Here is a 15,146-nt window from a genome sequence, read left to right as displayed (position 1 = left end):
TTCTCCAAAGTATAATTGTTGTCAATGGGAAATTGCATTCAAAAAAACTAAGTAGTTAATGTAGTTAGCAACTATGGCTTCGAGAAACGTACCCCTGGGCAGCTACTCCTGAAGGGTAGCACACACCACCATAGATGCATATGAACACTAGACGCCGTGTGGAGCCTTTAGACATGGCCCATCTCTGGGGCCTATACTACAAAGCTGGTTCAGGAGTAAACCAGGTCAAGTTAAGAGGTAAATCATCTAATAGGAGAACCTGGGGTTCTCATTTTCTTGCTCCAGGCTCCTCTATTAGATGATTTACCTCTTAATTTACTTCTAAACCTCTTTACCTCCTAACCCGGTTTACTCCTGAACCAGCTTTGTAGTATAGGCCTGTGGGAGCCTGTCACCATTTCCCAATGGCAAGTGTTCTAGCCTTGGTAGTGCGTGAAAAGCCTAGTGATTGGATACTCCGCGGAGTTCACCAAAGAGTATCCAAACGCTGGGTGTTTCACATACTACCAAGGCTAGAACACTTGACATTGGGAAATGGTGACCGTCTTGGGACGGTATCCTGTGTTTTTCATACATCTAGTTGTAGTACTGCCACCTTAAGGATAATATGCGCATCACCTTGTCACCAATCGATGACAGCCAGCATTATACCGGATAAACATGGAGGTGAATGATACGACTCAAACTATTCAATCCAAAACGAAGGAGTGGTCAACGCAGCATCCTAGTGTTCATATCTGTGACACGTGACGCCACAGCCTGCCACACTACCCCTCGTCATTAAGCCGCCAACCCAAAGATAGATGTATAGCACTTGTAGATTTATACACACTGGGCCCTCTCACTGGGTCTTAGTTTGCTGAATTACAGTGGTAGTAGTAGCATTACAGTAGTAGCATTTTGCCTTGTCGCCTGGTCAAATATCTGCCAACAGTATGCATTTGGCACCTGAAGCCTTATGGATATAGTGTACCGATACCAGGGGTGCATTTCTCGAAAGTGTACTTGTTAGCCAGTTAGCAACTTGGGTAATGGCCAATGGGAAATTGCATTGCAAACAACTAAGTAGCTCACATAGTTAGCCACTATGCCTTCAAGAAATGCACCCCAGAGTTGTATAAATTAGAAGTACGAATGTAATTACAACACAACTGGCACAATATTACATAGGTGCAGCAGTGGGATGCCATACTAATAGCAGAGATTCTTTAAGTATAGAGATATGCCAACATAATAGGTTTCTATGGGCACCTAACGCGACCAGGTTCCGGTCTGCCTAAAGGGGCGTGTCATAACGCTCCTACAATGAATAGAACAGTCCTTAGGTCTGCCTAGGTCTGCCTAAGGGGGGCCATAATAGAACCAGGAAATAATGGGCCAATGAAACCTCTCTCTCTCTACTCTCTCTGCTAATAGTGTTGTAATTACATTTGTATGAGTAATTCTACTTCTGCTTTATACAACTCTGGCTTATACTCTAGTCTGGTGTCTGGCTGTCGCAAGAGGGCGTATACTCAGCTGATGATGGTCGCCTTTATCCTACCCTCTCTCCCCTCACCAGCCGACAAATCAAACCGCCCTACCGCACCCCACTGCAACCTCCACTCCCCTCTTGTCCGCTCCTCTCCTCTCCTGTCCACTCTCCTCCACCCCTCTCCTCTCCTCTCCTGTCCACTCTTCTCCACCCCTCTCCTCTCCTCTCCTGTCCACTCTTCTCCACCCCTCTCCTCTCCTCTCCTCTCCTGTCCACTCTCCTCCACCCCTCTCCTCTCCTCTCCTCTTAGCTCTGCGTCCCCCTTCCTCTCCTCTCCTCTCCTCACCTCTTCTCATCAACCACCCATCCCTCCTCCTCTTCTTCTCTTCCTCTGCTCCCCGCTGGCCCCCCAATCCCCCACCCCCCTCCATGAGAGGCGTCTTTGTTCCTGAGAGGCGGTCGGGCGGCTGGCTGTTTGTGTGTGCTGCGTAGTGGTGTCGTCTCCCATTAGCGAGCGGGCTGCGGACGCGCTGTGATGTCCTGATTGGCTGCGGACGCGCTGTGATGTCCTGATCGGCTGCTGACGCGCTGTGATGTCCTGATCGGCTGCGGACGCGCTGTGATGTCCTGATCGGCCGCTGGAGGGCCTTCTGGACCGTAGGGGGCCACGGGGGTTCGGGGGGGTCTGGGGTGGTGGTGGTGGAAGCGGAGGGGGGGGGGGGGGGGGGGGTGTTGTGCCAGTCCAGTGGGGAAGAGGGAGTTGGGAGATGTGGCATTGGTGGGGGGTGGAAAGGTTGGAAAGGGGGGTGTGGTTGTGAAAGAAGTGAAAGTGAAAGCCCATTGGGAAACTCCAACTCCCATTGTCATTGTGACACAGCACTCCACAGCACACAAGTGAACACTGCACACTGCACGCACGAAATTGCATTCATGCCTCACCCGTGCAAGGGGGCAGCCCTCAGTGGTGCCCCATGGGGAGCAGTGCGGTGGGACGGTACCATGCTCAGGGTACCTCAGTCATGGAGGAGGATGGGGGAGAGCACTGGTTGATTAATCCCCCCACCAACCTGGCGGGTCGGGAGTCGAACCGGCAACCTCTGGGATGGAAGTCTGACGCCCTAACCGCTCACCCATGACTGCCCTATTGTGTCTGGTGGAGGAAAGGAAAAGGTAGGTTGGAGTTTGGGGCCGGGGTATGGGAGCAGCTTTCATCTGTGTCCAGACTAGAGAGGCATGGTGGATGCACATCAGAACCTACTGTAGGCAGGTAGGTATGTTGCACCGACAAGGACCTGCAGCTAGCAGCGCATCACTGATATGTGAGAAACCTGACATAGAGACAGAGAGAGAGAAAGATAGAGAGTTAGAAAGACAAAAAGAGAGGGAAAAAAGACAGAAAGAGAGAGAAATACAGAAAGAGAGAGAGAGACAGAGCGAGAGAGAGAAGGAAGACATCATGATCAGAATGCAAAAAGAGCATTGGCGCTATAATCCCCCCTCTGACCATTAGTGTCCTATTCTGAAATGAAATAATGACATTTCCTTGGGTGCCCAATCTGCCCATGATGACAACTTGATCACTCACCTCCTTTATGGCTCTCCCCAGGTTCTCCTGGCTCTGTACCACTTTCCTGGATAGGACACACATACACAAGCACCATCAGACACTGACTGACAGTGTTGGCCACATATAACCCACCCAAGTCTTCTATTCTGGAGTGCACCATCACATGTAACCGACCTGTGTATTATATTCTACAGTGCACCATCTCAGGTAACCCACCTGTGTATTATATTCTACAGTGCACCATCTCAGGTAACCCACCTGTGTATTATATTCTACAGTGCACCATCTCAGGTAACCCACCTGTGTATTATATTCTACAGTGCACCATCTCAGGTAACCCACCTGTGTATTATATTCTGTATTCTACAGTGCACCATCTCAGGTAACCCACCTGTGTATTATATTCTACAGTGCACCATCTCAGGTAACCCACCTGTGTATTCTATTCTACAGTGCACCATCTCAGGTAACCCACCTGTGTATTATATTCTGTATTCTACAGTGCACCACTACAGGTAACCCACCTGTGTCTTGTATTCTACAATGCACCACTACAGGTAACCCACCTGTGTATTATATTCTGTTTTCTACAGTGCACCACTACAGGTAACCCACCTGTGTATTATATACTACAGTGCACCATCTCAGGTAACCCACCTGTGTATTATATTCTGTTTTCTACAGTGCACCATCTCAGGTAACCCACCTGTGTATTATATTCTGTTTTCTACAGTGCACCACTACAGGTAACCCACCTGTGTATTATATACTACAGTGCACCATCTCAGGTAACCCACCTGTGTATTCTATTCTACAGTGCACCATCTCAGGTAACCCACCTGTGTATTATATTCTGTATTCTACAGTGCACCACTACAGGTAACCCACCTGTGTATTATATTCTACAGTGCACCATCTCAGGTAACCCACCTGTGTATTATATTTTACAGTGCACCATCTCAGGTAACCCACCTGTGTATTATATTCTACAGTGCACCATCTCAGGTAACCCACCTGTGTATTCTATTCTACAGTGCACCATCTCAGGTAACCCACCTGTGTATTCTGCGGGCCACAGTGAGGGTAAAGTGACCTGTGAGGTCGGGTTGGTAGGTGGAGGGTACGATGGAGTAGTCCCCGCCCCTCAGGCTGCAGACCAGGCTGACTTCCTGTGCGTAGCAGTGAGGCACGCAGCTCTCCACCGGCTCCCCCTCCAGCGGCCCGCCGCCATCCTCATCATCAAGTACCTGAGGACAGCAGGGGATAAGCTGACGCGTATATTGTATTCAGACGTGTATATAGTGTTTAGTGGGGGTGAGCACCTGCCTTTATAAAGAAATGCTTTATCAACCCCAGAACACCAAACAATTATAAGAATAATAAAGACAGAGAAACCAATTAACGCACACACACACACGCACGCGCGCGCACACACACACACACACACACACACACACACACACACACACACACACACACACACACACACACACACACACACACACACACACACACACACACACACACACACACGCACACGCACACTTCTTCCCCACCCCACCCCAATGAATGGCGACCCCCACCCAGCCCACCACAGATCTCAAAACATAATAAAAACAATTAAAAATAAATGGACACAATTGAAAATAGGATTCAGCAACATAAAATCCTTATTATTGTTACTATCAAAGTTATTATTATACTAAATAAATAATAACAACAATAATGATAATAATAAAGTTATTATTATTACTATTACGCTCATTATTAAACCTCACCTTATAAATATGGAAGCCGATGGCCTGACATTTCGACTCGGGGCAGTTCTGGCGCAGCGTGACCCTGACGTTGGTGGCGCCGGGGTCATAGGTCACAGTGAGCAGGAAGTGGGGGTTCTGCCGGTGGGACGGAAAGTTCCGGCTGCCCCCCGCGGACACGCCGGGCGTCCAGGAGCCGTGGAAGCTGCTGCTCTCCCACTCCCCCTCCCCCTCTGAGCCACACGGCTGGGCAGCCTCACGAGTCCTCACAGCACTGCAGTCAGAGATTCTTTAAGTATATAGAGATATGCCAACATAATGGGTGTCTATGGGCACCTAACATGACCAGGTTCCGGTCTGCCTAAAGGGGCATGTCATAATGCTCCTACAATGAATAGAACAGTCCTTAGGTCTGCCTAAGGTGGGCAATAATAGAACCCGGAAACAATGGGCCAATGGAACCTCTCTCTCTACTCTCTCTGGTACAGCAGCAGAAGACATGTGTGAGGACATTAATAGCAGAGTTGGATAAAGTTGTAAAATACACAAATACTCTTACAGATGTAATTATAACAAAAAGTTGAAACCATGTAGTAATATCATACTTCTTTTTTTTTTTTTTTTGGATTTCTTTTTCGTCTTAATTTGATAGGACAGTGTGAGATGTGGAAAGGAAGCGAATTGGGAGAGAGACGGGTAGGGGTTGGCAAAGGACCTGGGCCGGGAATCGGGCCGGCCATGGCAGGCGAGTGCCCTACCGGTTGGCCACGGCAGTGCCCCATATAGTATCATACTACTGGTGTTGTAATTATATTTGTAAGAGTACTAATACTTCTACTATATACAAATCTGAATAAACAGACTGATAGACAGACACATATGTACAACATGCACGTATGCACACACTTATGATGAGGTCAATAGAGCGTTAGGAGGCTTATGATGAAGTCCAGGGGACGTTTATTCCAAAAAAGGTTGATAGCATGTATGCACTGACCTGAGGGAGGCGGGGCTGGAGCAGTAGACCCTGAGCAGAAACCCGGCCTGCGCCCCCTGCTGGAAAGTGCTGGGTATGAGCAGGTGGAAGCCGGCGCTCAGCTGAGCCTGCATCACCACCTCGCGCTCGTACGCATGGGAGTGGGTGCACGCGCACGGCGGCTTGTTTAGCGTACGGGACAAGTTCAAGTGCTTCTTCTCGATCTAGGGGAGCACAAGGCAAACACAAACACAAACACACACACACAGACAGACACACAGACACATTTAGAATAGTACTTCTGCCACATGTATTCTAATGCATCCCTCTTCCTTTCTATATAATATCGTAATAACAAATTAAATATTGCTTTCAGATTTACAGACAACACCATACTGGCTGCTTACATACAGTAGTTTCTGGCACTACAAAAAAAATACTCCCAATCCCTTACAGTACAGTACTAGAGTAAAGTATATGGGCGAATTTGGGGCAGCCGCGGCCTTGTGGTAAGGGGGGCACTGGTTAATTACTCCCCCCACCAACCTGGTGGGTCAGGAGTCGAGCTGGCAACCTTTGGGATACCAGACACCTCACTGGCTCTTCCTACCTTCCACATGTGGAGGCCAATGGCGTGCTGGTGTCTGCGCTCCTGTCCTCTGCCACCCTCTCCCGTCTGTGTGGTGACGGCGTCCATGTCCCTTTTCATTAACCCCTTGAGGCCCGCTGTCGTCCGCTCGTCCGGGTCGTACTGCAGCAGGCACGCCACCACCTCGGCCGGCTCGGCCACCCGCAGCCAGAACTTGGGGTTGGAGCCGTAGCTGCTGCTGTTGCGGCAGCCGCCCGCCGACTCCCCCCTCACCCAGCGGCCCCTCACCTGCTGCAGGTGCGACAGGACACCGCCTGCGGGGAGCAGAGAAGATCTCGTTACATTAGATCACACTATTGCAGGAGGTAGGAAGCCTGAAGGTGTGTAGTTCAGTTCTATGCTTGTCTGCGGGAAGTACAGAGGATCTCGTTAGGTCACGATACCCTACGGCTGGGGAGATACTGAGTCTGAATGTTTGTAGTTCAGTTCTGTGTTTATTTGTTAATTATTATTATTGTTATTTTTTTATTTCTATTTTGACAATTTCAATATTGATGGATTAAATTGAAGTCTTGAGAAAAAAAGTGACTGAAGATACAAAATAAGTAACTTCAAATGACAATGTGCGTATGACAATAGGATTTCAAACCCAATTTACGACGATTTATGAAACTTAGATTTGATGTTATTCACTCTCTAGCTAGCACTGTGAACACAGGAATAAGCTTTCCCTTGTCTACCATTAAGATGTGGAAGTGCTCTGCATCACTGTATTTGCTACAGTTCAACTCTGTTGTCTATGATGCAGACCTGCAAACTCGTCAAAGAAAAAAAGGTGACAGTCTCCAACGGACCCCCTCCGGCCCATCTCAGAGGTAACTTGAGCCACGCAAGTAAAAGATATGAGGCAAATAGTTTATTTAACCTGATTCTCTTGCTCTTCAAAGCAACTTGAACTACCATTATCTATCAACTATAGTATAAGGGAAAGTCCTATACAAGATATTTATTTGTTTAGAAATCATAACACGCTGATAGGTCAGCCGGAAACTGTTGGAAGCCAACAGAGAAATGTGTACCCGTAAACAAACTCACTCTGCTTTCGGCTTTTGGCGTAATGGTTGGTTGGCAGGAACCCCCCCCCCCAAAAAAATTGGCCAGGAAAAAGGTGACTGTCACCAAAAGGTGACGAGTTTGCAGGTATGATGATGTAAACATTGAATATCCCTGTGAATTAAAGCATTGTTAGGGTATAAAAAACAGCATAATATACCAGTATAAATGCTTTGTAGATGCCCTTCGCTGGTGATTGGATAGCCGACCGTGACATCATCAAATTCCTCCTGGAACTCCTTTTGGTTGACCCAGAATTCTCCAGGCTTCGTACTGCTGAGGAGTTGCCTGGAGACGGCCAGTTCAAGGGTATTCCAGCCAGTACCACTGAAACAACACAGCGCACGTGTGATTCACGTGTCTGAACCATAGCAATGGGCACTCTATTGTTCACTATGCTGGTATGTTTGCTAGAGTGAGGAAACATAGAAACAGACAAACAGGACTGATCATTGTCATACTAAAGTGAATGTTTGTCTTTGGATCTGTCACTCACTTCTCTGTCCAGGCCCCATTCCAGCAACGCCTTCCCCAGGGATTCCTGATTCTAAGCAAACATTCAGTTTCCCCAGAAACAGTCTGCACGTCGGTCCATTCTAACACGCTCAATGCGTGGTACTGCCACTGCTCACTGACACCTGCATAGGAACAACGTGAACAATGTAGGAGGACAGGGGACACTTTATATTAGTATTTCTCAACGGGGGCGGTACAGCCCCCCAGGGGGCGTTAGGTAGGGGGCGTTGAAAAGGATACAGTTGAAAGGGGGTGATGCTTATTTGTCATTGTGGGCATTAGTCCATATACATTTTTTAGCAGTAAGGGGGGGCTTGGCAGGCTTAGGATGAGGTGCAGGGGGTGTTTGTTCCAAAAAGGTTGAGAACCACTGCTTTATATCACCTCATCAAGACAAACAGGGGACATTGCTCATGGACATACTCCAGATTTCACGCAGCATAAAACAGAAGCTCTTCCTACAGAAGAATTTCCACACAGGATATGACTCGCTGCTTCCTACAGGGGTGTCATCTAAACTTCCGTCTGGCCGAATGATCATCAGCCAACTGGCTTTTGGCCATTAGTCACACAGGGCTCTAAATTAACTTTTTTCATCACCGGCCAAAATGACAAGTCGATGCTAATTTCACTAGCCAAACACACACTCACTGAGATGTCAAAGTGGATAGTAAGTTGGTCTTTTCTTCCAGACAGATTTAAAGTTCACCAGCATTTGGCCAGTTGGCTGGTGGGTCATTTCACGTGAAATCAGACACTTTGGGACCCGACCGACCCGGATTTCAATCATACTTGGTGTGCCTTTTTAGTAGCAAGGTAGCACCCCAGAACTGCATTGGCTTGAATCTGACACTAATATTAAGGGAGAAACAGACTAGGAAAGGTTCACATGTGAGGGTAGGACACTATGCATTCAGCCTTGAATATATCAGTCAGTGTTAGTCACAAAAAGATGCCTGTGGTGTTATTTGAAAGCTCTTTTCTGGCTCTACATATTACACAATCAACTTGGAATACAACAACTCTCAGAATATGAATTATGATAAATTGAAAAATTAAAAATTGAATATCTAAAAAAACTATATTTTAAAATGGCCAGTTCTTTGTCCAAACGTAGCCGGCAATGTCATTAGCAACACCTCAAATGCTGGTGTTCGGTTCTTTATTCATTTCAGAGAGAATTTGACTCACAAATATGGCATCATACAGACCACTTACTAATAATATGGTAATACCATAGTAGCATCACATGAAAAAACAAAAACAAAACAAAAATGGTCAGTTTCCATGGTCCCAGGTTTCAGAAACTAAGGCAGATGTCCATTTATACACACCAAATGATATGTGAATGTTTGAACATTCCTTCTCTGTGTACCTGTGTCATCTTCCCTTTACCGTACTTTAAAGAGATAATCAATGGCTACACTCTCATTTTGTACTCTACCAGTGCATTTGAAGCAGCAGCTGTGTCTTTTGTAGATAATGTATAAGTACGTCCCGTTGCAGTTACAGGTTCCACTACCAGAAGCACATCCTGATGATCCATGACAAGTCTATCTGGTCTGAAGGGAAAAGTGAAGGATGGAGATGGTCCATGAGGATGCAGGAAGTTCAGTTTCACCTCTCCAGTGCTCGGCATACATTCCTCAACACATGCTAGCCACCAGTTGCCATCATATACAGCTACAACATACCCTTTGATGCTTGAAAATGTAACACATTCCTTTATTGAGCTCACTCTTTCAACTCTGCCTTCTCTGAATGGCCTAACTTCCACTGTGTCCATTGACAATGGGCAGAAGCTGTGTAGTTTTTGAGTACCTGGAATAGTTCTTGCAGATTCCAACCTTTTCAACAGGTTCTCAGCTTCATGATGGTACATCTCTGTTGTGGCAAACTGGCAATGGATGTTCTTGAGAGAGATGCACCATCATGAAGCTGAGAACCTGTTGAAGAGGTTTGAATCTGCAAGAACTATTCCAGGTACTCAAAAACTACACAGCTTCTGCCCATTGTCAATGGACATTAGGCCATTTTCCGCATTCAGAGAAGGAGTTGAAAGAGTGAGCTCAGTAAAGGAATGTGTTACATTTTCAAGCATTAAAGGGTATGTTGTAGCTGTATATGATGGCAACTGGTGGCTAGCATGTGTTGAGGAATGTATGCTGAGCACTGGAGAGGTGAAACTGAACTTCCTGCATCCTCATGGACCATCTCCATCCTTCACTTTTCCCTTCAGACCAGATAGACTTGTCATGGATCATCAGGATGTGCTTCTGGTAGTGGAACCTAACTGCAACGGGACACATTATCTACAAAAGACACAGCTGCTGCTTCAAATGCACTGGTAGAGTACAAAATGAGAGTGTAGCCATTGATTATCTCTTTAAAGTACGGTAAAGGGAAGATGACACAGGTACACAGAGAAGGAATGTTCAAACATTCACATATCATCATCATTTGGTGTGTATAAATGGACATCTGCCTTAGTTTCTGAAACCTGGGACCATGGAAACTGACCATTTTTGTTTTGTTTTTGTTTTGTCATGTGATGCTACTATGGTATTACCATATATTAGTAAGTGGTCTGTATGATGCCATATTTGTGAGTCAAATTATCTCTGAAATGAATAAAAAACCGAACACCAGCATTTGAGGTGTTGCTAATGACATTGCCGGCTACGTTTGGACAAGGAACTGGCCATTTTAAAATATAGTTTTTTTAGATATTCAATTTTTAATTTTTCAATTTATCATAATTCATATTCTGAGAGTTGTTGTATTCCAAGATGATTGTGTAATATGTAGAGCCAGAAAAGAGCTTTCAAACAATACCACAGGCATCTTTTTGTGACTAACACTGACTGATATATTCAAGGCTGAATGTATAGTGCCCTACCCTAAAATGTGAACCTTTCCTAGTCTGTGTCTCCCTTAATATTAGTGTCAGATTCAAACCAATGCAGTTCTGGGGTGCTACCTTGCTACTAAAAAGGCACACCAAGTATGATTGAAATCCGGATCGGTCGGGTCCCAAAGCGTCTGATTTCACGTGAAATGACCCTGGTGTTAATTTAAAGCCCTGGTCACACAAGGTGGATACACTACACTTAGCACGTCTCCCAGTAATAATATCACACAGTCTGATAAAAGGCAGAAATAACAGGACAGAACATTTCTTGTGTTACATATCTAGCTTACTATACTGTACTGCATATTTTTGCTTGAATCAAGCGATCCTCAGACTTGTCAAATTAAGTCAGTAAAATCATTTGAGCTTTCTGTTCACGTGTGCATGCACACACCTATGGACACACCTACAGAACTGTAGTGTCTTGCAATCTGATTTACCAAAAAGTCATTTGAATTCTTAGAGTGAACAGATATATGTTCATATATTATCATCAATATCAATATGTATATAGCACACTGTCATACATAACTGTATTCAATGTGCTAAAGAATAAAGAAAGTGAAGAGAGAAGAACAACCTATAGTAGAAAGTATTACCGTATAGACTAACTAATCATAAACAAACTTGTTACATATTAGAAATTATTTTAGTGTCTCCTACCAGTTTCCCCTGGCGCCCCCCTGTGGAAGGAGCAGCTGACGGCACAGGCCTCCCTCACAGCCTCCGACAGCCTCAGCTCCCTCCTCCTCCTCCTCCTGGCAGGAGGCGCATCTCCTCTCTTCTCCTCCTCCTCCACCTCCACCTCCTCCTCCTCCTCTTCGCCTGAGGATGGTAGACTCCAGCGTTCCGCCACTCCTCCGCTTAGGTCGACCAGAGCCTCGCTCACCTGGCCCGCCCAGAGTGCCTCGTAGGAGCCATGAAGCCTACAGGACACAAACATGTGCAATACATTAATGGAATATAATACATGAATGAAATATAATAATTGTAATGAATTTGTGTGTGTGGACACATGATGTGAGTGGGTAGGAGGCGGGGTTGGCTTTGTTGAAGTACACATAACTACAGTGCTAACTCATGACAAAGCTCATGCTATGACCACATGAATACATTTCAGTATACTGCTATTACTGGTATGTTTGAGTTGCCTGGTCCCGCTCATCCTAGTGACAACACTGAGAGCTTTTCCTTTGACGTCTGGGACGGGTGAGGTGAGCAGCACACGTGAATTCAGATCAACTTCAAAACCCAGTATATTTTTATTACTGTTATTATTATCTGTTCTTTAATGTGAATTTGACGTGAATTTCAGATCAACTTCAAAAACGCAGTACTACTAACTCACTTAGCGTAGGCCTTCTCCAGCAGCGCGACCCAGAAGGCACTGGGGCAGAGGCACTGGGAGAAGCACAGCTTGTTGTCGATGCAGGGCAGGCGGTCGTCCACGCGCACCTCCACCCAGCCCCCCCTCTGCCAGAAGCGCAGCAGGAAGCTGCCGTCATAGCCCTGCTGGCCCCACTGAGGCTGACCCTGAGGTAGCACCTGGGGCAGGGAGAAGGGCACGCACACACACACACACACACACACACACACACACACACACACACACGCACATGCACATGCACACACACGCACACACACCAGACAGTTTTTAATCATATTATACAGAAATAGGTGAGTGAGGCCAATATTTGTACCTGGGGCAGGTACCGGGAGGCTCACACACACACACACACACACATGCACACACACACACACACACAGGGCAAATTAACAATAAGTACGAGAAATGCAGAGCGCACGTCAGTAATTCAGGTGCTGGACCAAACAGGAGAGAACTGACTTGAAATATTGATCTGTGCTCCCAACATGTTAATGGCACGATGTTTCGGACTTTCCGTCCTTTATCAAAGTGCAACTCTGCACTTCCAACACCCACGGCAGACAGACGGGTCGGGACAACACACCGCATACATATAGGTGAGCTAGGCCAGTGTTCCTCAACCTTTTTTAAGGCGAGGCACCCTTTCAATTCATGAAAAATTTCAAGGCACCCCAAACCAACAAGCCGTAACATGGCATCGCATCCGATACCACACAAGGTTTGAAAAGCAACACATTTGGAAACGTCACACGACCTACGTTTGAAGTTGCAGCTGACTGGGGCGACCTATATTTACTTTATTGTGCATTAATGGCAGATGAAAGATTCCACTGACTAGCATTAACTTATCAATTTAGACAAATATGTATTATATTACATAATTTTCTTTATTATCCACGTTTCCGCGGCACCCCTGAAGGGAGCCCGCGGCACCCCAGGGTGCCCCGGCACCCCTGTTGAGAAACACTGAGCTAGGCCACCAGCAGACAGGTACGCCCAACTGCTGTCACAGACCCCACCTACTACTGCATGGGCTGAAATGATGTCACAACAACAAGACAACAGAAATGAGTGAGTGAGGCAAATAACACACACCTCAAATGACGCCAACAGTACAACAGAGAGGACCCATGAGCTGTCATCCTCTGATAAGACGTGTGGTTTCAAACATTTATGTCACAATTCTTAGTGTGTCTGCTGCTGCTGTTGTTGTTATACACTGTTGCCTTTTGTCCACTGCCAGTCTTCTGGTAGGCCAAAGACTTGACACGGCACTTGATTTTACTTGTTCTGCTGAGCAAACAACATACACTCACTGCAGGATTGTCAAGGTATTTGGCCGACTTTCTCATGCTCACCTGGTCCATCAAGTGCTTGCTCTTCAACAGCATAGTGCAGGCACATAGTAACCAGCAGTCTCCCAGAACACCCTGCTTGGCATGTGCCTGGGTTAGGTCCGGGGGAAAGAGCTGAGGAGACTTACAGATTTCCTATGAATAAATAAAGAAATAAAGAAATAACAAACAACTAATTAATCAGTGAATGAAGAGAAGACACCGGAGCAACTCAGATGGGATGCTTTTTCTTTTTTAATTCAAGTGCACAGTGCACTTGAATTAAAAAAGAAAAAGCATCCCATCTGAGTTGCTCCGGTGTCTTCTCTTCATTCAAGATTACCTGCCTCCCTCCCGTTGATGCACCAGATGTAAAAACAGAAGCGCGTGGCCCCCCGTGAACCCCTTTTTTTTAACTAATTAATCAGTGTCAAAAAAGGAAGGACTTGTAAGTGAACATTGAAATTTGGGGGTAAAACAGGGGGAACACGAAAACAAAACAATATTTTTTTTTACCCATTGTTGAAAAGAATATGTCCCCTACTAACCACCTGTCAAGTTACCTGAGGGCGGAGCCAGGAGATGACTCCCTGCAGTTTGAAGATGGGGGTGACATCTGACAAAGCCAGCGAGGAGGTTTTGGCAGGGAAGTCGGCATCCTCAAACAAGGATTCATGCTCTGCTCGTCGCTCCATGTAAACTCCTAGATCCCTGTTTCTCCTCTATCTCCCATGCTTGGTGTTGACAGGGGTCTCTAGTGTTTGTCTGTCAGTTTTTCCATCTATTCATAGACAGACGGGTGAAAAGGTTTAGTTGTAGGAACACGAACCTGGATGATGGACGAGAATCTTCAGACAGCCTCTGTCACTGACAAAATTACAAAGTCTTACGTTTACGTGTACATCGCTGTTGCGCACGCAACGCCAGAATTATTACAGGAGCACGTGCTACATTAAAAGAAATGAAAGTATACGAAAGTTGTTACGTTTCCCGGAGAAAGCCATTTAATAAGCCAGGTATTGATTCGCATCCTTACCACCCACTCGGCATATGAGAGAAGTTACCCACGGTTTCTATTGCTAAACGCCATCGCGATGCCCATCTAAAGAATTGTTCCATGTCATAAGACGATGTTAACATAGCTGGAGTAGTGCGCATTTGAAACCAGATCATTAATTTGCTATATATTGCCCATATGTGCATGACAAAAACAGGGGCATAATAATAAACTGTCAAGCCTCTCACGCTGCACATCCGACGATACACCCGCCCAACTTCCGGTCCGGAAAGAAGGCACAGTGACCAACGGAGCTGTCATTCAAAATGTGTTAGGTTGCCAAATGTAGTTCACAACAACTACCGGACCTGTCAGAGCACACCAGTAGCCTGTTACACCAAATACCCCGTCTTTCATGTCACATATCTTCAGACAAAAAATCTTTCCAACTTGATAGCTTATGCTTGCCCTTGTTCCACATAGGCCTATGGCTACTGTTCAATCCTTTTTTATTCTCCCACAGGC

The 15,146-nt window shown here is 46.1% G+C and overlaps 1 protein-coding gene across 1 annotated transcript; it reads right to left on the bottom strand.

Annotated features, from left to right (window-relative positions):
• Positions 1-2,491: 2,491 nt before the first annotated feature.
• Positions 2,492-14,868, bottom strand: capn10 (calpain 10). Its single transcript, XM_063192988.1, has 12 exons — positions 14,188-14,868; positions 13,649-13,780; positions 12,252-12,448; positions 11,567-11,829; positions 7,973-8,114; positions 7,637-7,803; positions 6,385-6,677; positions 5,796-5,998; positions 4,820-5,072; positions 4,098-4,288; positions 3,060-3,105; positions 2,492-2,802 (listed from the first exon to the last, which is right to left on the bottom strand). The coding sequence occupies exons 1-12, from the start codon at positions 14,317-14,319 to the stop codon at positions 2,773-2,775; spliced, it is 2,049 nt and encodes a 682-aa protein (XP_063049058.1). The 5' UTR covers positions 14,320-14,868; the 3' UTR covers positions 2,492-2,772.
• Positions 14,869-15,146: the final 278 nt, after the last annotated feature.

Source organism: Engraulis encrasicolus, unplaced genomic scaffold (assembly GCF_034702125.1).
Source record: "Engraulis encrasicolus isolate BLACKSEA-1 unplaced genomic scaffold, IST_EnEncr_1.0 scaffold_27_np1212, whole genome shotgun sequence".
NCBI lineage: Eukaryota > Metazoa > Chordata > Actinopteri > Clupeiformes > Engraulidae > Engraulis > Engraulis encrasicolus.
Note: the sequence above shows the minus strand (reverse complement) of the source record. Positions and strands in the feature narration are given on the sequence as shown.